Source organism: Helianthus annuus, chromosome 2 (genome assembly GCF_002127325.2).
Source record: "Helianthus annuus cultivar XRQ/B chromosome 2, HanXRQr2.0-SUNRISE, whole genome shotgun sequence".
Classification (NCBI taxonomy): Eukaryota; Viridiplantae; Streptophyta; class Magnoliopsida; order Asterales; family Asteraceae; genus Helianthus; species Helianthus annuus.
Window position 1 is genome coordinate 91505826 of NC_035434.2, and position 8522 is coordinate 91514347.

At 33.1% G+C, this 8522-nt stretch overlaps 1 protein-coding gene across 3 annotated transcripts; it reads right to left on the reverse strand.

The window, feature by feature from the left end:
* Positions 1-94: 94 nt before the first annotated feature.
* Positions 95-5489, reverse strand: LOC110919595 (putative F-box/LRR-repeat protein 23). Of its 3 annotated transcripts, XR_002581592.2 has the most exons (7): positions 5363-5489; positions 4901-5210; positions 3655-4370; positions 3518-3569; positions 2419-2489; positions 460-617; positions 141-315 (listed from the first exon to the last, which is right to left on the reverse strand). XR_002581592.2 is itself a non-coding variant. In XM_022163867.2 (4 exons), exons 2-3 carry the CDS (start codon positions 5203-5205, stop codon positions 3671-3673), a joined length of 1005 nt encoding a protein of 334 aa, XP_022019559.1. In that variant the 5' UTR covers positions 5206-5210; positions 5363-5489; the 3' UTR covers positions 3336-3569; positions 3655-3670. The 3 variants fall into 3 exon arrangements, 1 of the variants encoding a protein (XP_022019559.1); XR_002581593.2 differs by lacking the exon at positions 2419-2489 and having other exon boundaries at positions 95-315; XM_022163867.2 differs by lacking the exons at positions 141-315; positions 460-617; positions 2419-2489 and having other exon boundaries at positions 3336-3569.
* Between the last annotated feature and the right edge of the window lie 3033 nt (positions 5490-8522).

Genomic DNA, 8522 nt, shown 5'->3' on the forward strand with positions numbered 1-8522 from the left:
TCCCGTGATCATAACAGTAACTTACGTGTCATTACTCATTACCTATTTTTCATGCTTTCTGGTAACTTTATTTGTATCTTAGTAGGGTATTATTCTTGACAAGCATTAGTCAACTAGTTGAAATTATCAAAATCATCAATACATTATTCAGTTGACATGTTTTCGGTACATAATCCTAAAAATGGGTATTCTCACACACAACTCCATACAAATCTCATTATCGTACCTATCTAAATTATCGGGGTCAATGCTTCCACGTCCTTCATATCCTTAATCCCAGCATCTTTTAGTATAGACTTGTCCCCAATTATGTAGCTATCGAGTCAAAGATAAATAACAATTATCAAACAGATTAAAAGCCTCTCCAATAATATAACCGTTTCAAGTTAAACTTATTATTCTTGGCTTCTTGTAGTGCTGATTCACAATTAAAACTATTATACAAAACTAGAAACTTACCTATGGGATGTGTCATTCATGTAGAATATAGGAGGGTAAGTGTCAAGGCAGACTGCATGAAACTGATTGCTGTCTATACAAGCTAGACGCGCAAAAGATGGGAAATCACGGTTTTGTATGGCCTTTTCCATTTGAACTATGCGTTTTGGCACAACTTCCTATATAAACCATGAGTATAGCAACATATTATAAGCACCACAAAACATAGAATGAGATTATTCAAGTACTAAACATAGTTGTTAATGCCGAATAGCGACAAGGTACCTATATCGCTACATAGCGAATAGCGATAAATAGCGGGCCGCTATTTTATAAATAGCAATACCCTAGAAAAATCAACTTAAATTGAGTTTTTAGATTTTTTTTTAGAATTTTTTTTGATTTTTTAGAATTTTTTTGATTTTTTATAATTTTTGTTTGATTTTTTATATATTTTTTTTTTGATTTTTTAGAATTTTTTTGATTTTTTAGAATTTTTTGATTTTTTAGATTTTTTAGATTTTTTTATTTTTTTGATTTTTTATGATTTTTAGAATTTTTTTTATTTTTATGATTTTTTTTTTATTTTTTAGAATTTTTTTGATTTTTTAGATTTTTTTTGGATTTTTTAGAATTTTTTGGATTTTTTAGAATTTTTTTTATTTTTCAGAATTGGATTAAAATGGCAATTGAAAAGATTTAAAATGAAAATCCCCAAAATGCCCCTGGTTAAAAATAAGGTTTTTGGATGGAGTTAGGGTCTGTGATCAAAATGGCAACAAAAGGGAAAAGTCAGGGACCCAGAGACGAAAAAAAACTATTTGAACTAAAATGGCAAATTTAGACAAACCTCAGGAATTAAAATGGCAATTTACTCACTTACATTTTGGATTTTCATGTACATGTTTTTATTAGCCAAGGAATTAGATGTTTAAAAGTATTTGCGGGTATGGTTGTTTGGTAAACAAGTACGTATGTTTCAAATATGGATGAGCAAATACCGATACCGTCTCGATCCCGAATTTCATGAATACTGGATACTGATACCGATACCGAAATATGTCGGTACGGTATCGGTATTTTGAAGGTAAAATTCGGTATTTTACCGGTACCGTACCGAACCCGTCCCGATCCCGAAAATCCCAATACCGAAAATGCCAAAAAGTGGATACCGATTCTGGTACCAAAAAAATTCGGTACGGTATTTTCGGGATCGGGATCGGGACGGTATTTGCTAGCATCTGCTCATTCTTAGTTTCAAGTAATCAAATCATGTATCACCTAAAACAATAACTGTCCATACATGTAACTATTTTAAAACTATTCTCATACCTGAATTACATGTCCCAAGTGTTTCAAGTATGCCCGTCAATTTTGAGGTTCGTTTGTTATCCACTAGTTTAGTGGAACTAAAAATATATTTATATGTTATTTTTAATATTTAAAAACTCAAATCAACAGAAGTGTTAAAAACAATTTTGCTCAAACTCGAACAACAGGCTCATCATGAAGCCATGAATCCAAAACAGTCTCAAAACCAAAGAATACCGAATGAGTATCAAGGTCGATTTGGTTGTATTGTCGCCCATGGCGCTAGAAAGGGTCATCCATCATCAAGATTAAAACAATACAAAGTCAACCTTTAACATCAATACAAATGAATGCATATTCATCCCTCAGCAATGTTGAAGTTTATAGAAGCCTGAAATAATGACTCTTGAATGTATTTATAAACTTATATTACGTGTTTGTTGATTCCATACAAAAAGGTCTTTCATTTGATCTGGCTCTGGTGGTTGTTTTTGTAATTGATGATTTTGTACATTTGGGCTTAGTTCTTCGTTCCAGGTTCGCCAAGCTTAATATTCAAGTGGTTGGATTTTCGGTGCTTGAATGCATGTTCTCAGTTTGCTAGTTTTTATTAATCGTATTTTTGATGCCGTTTTAACTTTGTACTTTATGGTGCATCAATTATCATACCTAGATATTAAGGGGTGCGTAATCGAGAACCTCCATCAGGTGATTCGGGTAGGAAAATTGTCAGCGTGAACCTGAAGAAGAACGTTGGAAAAAGGGTTAGCACTCGATGGTTGGTTGATTTGAGTTCATCGGGTACTTTTGGGGTTTCAAAGTTTCTTTTAGTCTACTACCACACCTATAAACATAGTGGTTCCTATTTTATACACAAACAATCATATTATACGCAATGGGTGACTATCAATATACAGTAAATTAATTGACAAGTTATTTCGACCATGAGACTAGGGGTGTTCTTCGGGTTGGGTTGTTCGGGTTTTTTGCTAGGAAAAAGTGACCCGATAACCGACCCATTTAAAGTTCAGTTGTTCGGTTATGGGTTATTCGGGTTCGGGTTAGTTCGGGTCAGGTTGTTCGGGTTTAGATGTAAAATGAAAAAAAAAATGTTATTTCACAAAATATCATCAAATATATCATGTTGTTAATAAAATATCATCGCAATTCAAACCTCATTTAACATTATGGTACGATAACATTCAATTTCATAAGTCTTAAAACTTAATGTTTCAAATACAAAACACTCCAAATCAAATAATGTTCGGGGTTTTAATCGGGTTTCAAGTTTCGGGTTGTTTGGGTATTTGGTTGGGAAAAAGTGACCCAATAACCAACCCGTTTGAGGTTCGGGTTGGTCGGGTTTGGGTTGTTCGGGTTCGGGTGACTTCGAATTAGGATCGGTTTTCGGATAAAAAAGAACAACCCTACATGAGACGCTAACAGGACAAGCCTATTATAGGAACAAAGAAATCGTTAAGACAACGATTAAGACCATTTACATAAACAGCCTTAACTGTTATGGTAAGAAAGAGTTGGTAAACCTACATTTACCACTAATGGTAGGGATGAGAAACGCAATAAAGTCTTGGTAACCAAATTTAGCAAAACGCTCCCATACTTTGTAAGACTGATTTAGAAAAGTTCTACAACCATCAAAGAAACTCCACAAATAAATCCAAACAAACAAAGTCCTACAACTATAAAGTTCAACAAAGTTTCATAATATTAAAAAAAGCATCAGCAGAATACTGATTACACAAATTACCTCTTCTGAGAAAGGCCAAAGAGAAGATTGTTCTTGCTGGCAACGGCCACACCTTCAAAATAAAACAGTTGGTATCCAGTGATTATACATAAAATCATAAAAGATAAACTTATAAATCTTTACGTAGAATAACTTACCAATATGCATAGCAAGTTACTTCTTATACATATCAATGAAATCCATCATCTCCCTCAAGATGTACATATCAGCTATACGATCACCTTCATCTTCATCATCACCACCATGATCATCATCATCATCGTCGTCATCGTCGTCATCATCATCATCATAGAACGAGTAATCGTATCCTTTACATTCATCGTCAGAGTCATCTACTATATCATAAGCACGTAGATACCCATCGAGATGATCATGAGGAAGTTTTAGGCATTTAATCTGTCGATAACATCTTATCCCTAAGCTCCCCTTTAGATTAACATAATAGCACTGACGCAAGTCGAGTGTTTCAAGGTGACCACAACCGTCCAGAATACCCTGCAACCCAGTGTTTCTCATGCCGTTCCCAATGAGTTCAAGGTGAGTTAACTCGGGTAAGTTTTTCCCAATTGCTATGGCTACATCATTCTGAACAGTCATGTTAAAATCATCATCATAACCGTCATGATCATCCTCATTACCATAAAAAACCCAATCCTTCCATGATATATATGAGTTTTGGTTCATTTTGAGTGTTTTTAGCAAGGGGCAATAGCGGCCAGCAGCTTCAATATCTTCTTCTGATACGTATACTCCAACAAGGCTGAGTTCCTCCAATAATGATAATTTCTTCAAAGCTTCACTAAATCTTTCACCAAAGTAATATACGATTTCTAGACGTTTAAGCTGACTTGATCTGTTAACAAAAGAGAAGCAGAATCAGATATAATATCAGAGATTTGATTTTCAAGACACGAAACCAAAAGAACATAGCCTGATACACTAACACTCACAAACTTTGATAAACGACAACAAGCATGACACGCACATTTGTTTACCCTCTATATATATATATATATAGCCAAGTTAGATTAAAATACCAAAACAGTAATCAAGTAGCTAGTTTAGGCCTGTTGCAGCTTTATTTTATTTAGCAACCCCAATCAAAGTTTAAAAGAACTGAATGGAGATTCGAGGCGCTTCCACGAGGCGTAAATAAAAATAATATATCTTATAAAAAATAAAATAATTGACACCAAAAGTCCAAAACATCAAATATAAAATAAGTAACACAGAAATTCTAAAACACCCATGAGGGGCAACCGCCTCGGCTCTATGCAAGCCTCAACCGTTTTCTTTCTAAACCATGATCCCAATTACAATAAAATGACCATCATACTAGCATAGGTTTGCTGCAATACTAATTAGCAGTAACCACTGTCATACCTATCAGCGACATACTGAAGGAGCTCATCATCGCAAAAGCGGATGACTGTTAAATCAAGCAACTGGCCTTGGCTTCTATCCACAGCATGCTTTAAGATCTCCTTGCTTTGATCCTCAATATAAATGACCTTCCACATAGCAGGGTCCTTGCAGATTTGACGCCAAGCAGTGCATACTTTCTGGGCATTCTCGAGTATGTCAACCACGCCAATTCTTTGGAGTATATTCAGCGTCAAATCTGAAGGAAGCTCCAACCAGTTCCTTGTTGCTGCTGTCTCCACCTCGCTTTTTGCTTTTGGTGGCATCGTTACTTCAACATTTACAATGCAAATACAACAACATGTTATTATGGTAGGTAATAAAAGTGAAGCAGAGCAAATACCCTAGAACTTGATCAGCAAAAGATTAGAACTTGGAATATAAAAAGAAAACGTCTACTAGAAAGAAGATGAGCGTACGTACATTACACGGTGTGTAGCGGATTCTCGTAAACCCTAGAATAGTTGGTAATTTGGGGAATTCCAGAACTACTCGCATTAGTTCAAAATTTGGTTCCAAACTGATATAGTAGTGACCAACACGTGGGCCCATGGCCTTCATCAATTTATTTGTTATAAAAAAGAATGGCCCATTGTTTATTTACTAGTAGGGTGCTCCTGTAAATAATATTACGCATTGGAGTACTTGTTTCTTGTTTCTACTAGTTTCCTTGTTTGTATAATATTTATTCTAGTATCGTTGTAGTGGATACATATCATAAGCAAAGTCATCAATTAATCAATTTCATTGTAGTATGCATGGTTTGGTCGGTTCGACTATTATCATCAACTGAAGTCATCGGTTACTCTAGTTTATTAACCAATTGGTTTTCAGTTAATGAGTTCAGGTTTATTCGGTTAGATGGTTTTGTTGTTTGATTCTTTTAATTTTGGTTAATAGCCAAAACAATGCTCGGGCTAAAACTTTTACCTAAAAATACATGAAGTGGGATAATAAATACATAAAATGGAGGTATAACATATGAAATACATGAACAGGAGAGCTATATATATATATATATATATATATATGTATATATATATATATATATATATATATATATATATATATATATATATATGTATATATATATATATATATATATATAGTAGTGCTAATACCCGCGAATTTCGCAGTGTTGAAAAATGATATGTTTGTACTTTTGATAGAAAAGTTTTATGTTACCTATCATAAACGGACTGTACAGATGAACTTATCATGCCAATCTGAATTTAAATATTAAAAAAACGAAGCATCGTACTACAACCGTAACAAAAGGGAATTAAAACGTACTGAATACATAAGATAAGAAATTGAATAAAACTAATTAATAGGCGATACAACGGTCTGTAAAAACGATGCAGCTTTCAATCCGTGAAAGGTATCAACATCTTCAAGGTATTCGAAATCTTTTGTTGTAATGGATACCTCAATCATATTGCCCCATTCAGTGGATAAAGTCCAAGTGTTTTTTTTTCCATTACATGTGGTTGGTTACGTCATGAGTCAAATGTAATTACTTTTAGGTCTTTGAAAGATGAAACCTTCGTCCAAACTTGATCTTCAAATTTGAAGAGTTTCACTGTAATAGGACGACTCATTTCAACAACAAACATATGAAGTTTGTGTTTAACTATGAATAAACGTCGTTGCCGAACATTAATACCAATTTGTTGTGGCAATGTAACCTGGTTGAAAACTTCAGAATTGCCATCAAAAGCAATTATATAACTATAATCACAAAGCCAATAGTGAGAAACTGTGAAATATAATTTGTTGTTCGGTAAAGTACCGACATACCACGTATATATTCTTGAACTGAAAAGTGTTCCCTTCAAGAATTCAATAGTTCTCCAAGTACCAGTACATCGTGAATAGACGTGAGATACGACAACATCATTACGACGCTTGATGTGTAGAATTTTAAGATCATTGGATGCATCAAGGTACATCCCAGCTGTATCGGCTGAGTTTAGGTATATAGAATCAGAATTCTCATGTAACAAAAATAAAAGCGCGTTGTTGTTGGATTCCAAAGGATTAATTTATTTGAAGGGTGTTCGGTGGAAAACAACAAAAGACCATAAAGAGACGTAATAATATTTAAGAATAAAGGGGGGGGTAAAGATGGGGAAAGAAATATTTTTCAGAGCAAAGAAGTCTATCTTTCCACCTACTATGTTGTCAATGACACCTGATAGATAAGTAAACGTGATTAACTTTCTGTTTTGAGAATTACCCATTTGGCGAGCATGGATGATAGCAAACATATGTGTAGACAATTCATAACGCCAATGTTTACACACACATCTGAAACGACCAATTGCCTTTGAAAGTAGCCTGGATAAAATCTCTTCAACGACCATTTCCATCCCAACACGTTCCATTCTTCGTACTAAACTTAAACATGAGAAAAAAAATGCATCATATTTTCAAAGTAACGTAAAGTTGACATAATTAATTGAGTTATAATCATCAACACTTCAAGAAGTAACTAAAGCTCAACACAAAAATAAAATGCAATATCTGAAGAAGTAACTAACCAAGTTATAATCTTGTCTCGCAAATCCGATTGTCGTGAAAAGCCTGTAACAGGAGCTTTTGTGTATAAGACTTGAAGAATCAGATAGCCTTAGAGGAATTATGTCTATTTAAAGGATTTTATGACATACTCTAAAAAATATTGATAGTAAATAATCAAAATCATTGCAATGAATATAAGAAATCGTAATACTTTCGTTACAATATATAATTAGTTTAGTTATAGATAATGGTAAGTCAAAGCTTTTCCTAATGAATGTAAAAAAATAGTACAAATTGATTTTATTCATTACTATAATTATAAATATATTGAAAAATACTTGTAAGAACTATTAAAAGTTACATAACAAAATCAAAAGTTAAAATAGATAACCAATATCTACTTATGTAAATTATTCAACTCAATATTGGGAAAAAATAAATAAATAAACGTAAATGTAAAATACTCATTTAACCGATATAATAATAAAAAAATCAATACTTAAATATTAAAAGATATCACAATCATAACATCATATCACCTCAACTCTCCTACAAACTCAGTTCAGCTTCCATCACAAAGCTCAAGAAGTCTTCAACAGCGGTTCAAGCATTTGTAAAGGTACTTTTCCGACGTAATCTCCGATCACTTCTACGACGATTTTTACTTTGATTTAGCAACTGAAGTTGTCTTTGGTACTACAAATAACTCATGAGATGTTTGTTTTCGGCGATTAATGACGAATTAGACGTCAAATCAGATTTTAGGTTTTTGTTAACTTGAAAGTTGGGTATGTTATGTATATTTAAGAGGGATTATAAGTATTGCATGTGTTTGAAAATATAGATTTTTGGGTTAATAGTGTGATTTGGTTGATAGATTTTGTTGATCTTCTTATGAAAAATAGATTTTCTTGGTTAATAGTGTGATTTGGATGATTGAATAGGTTATCATTCTCGCATAAAATTTATGATTGAGAATATTTTTTGTTCACTTATATTGAAATATGATTATATTGAAGTCATGTATTTTTATTTTTGGTTATCTATGACAATATAAGTA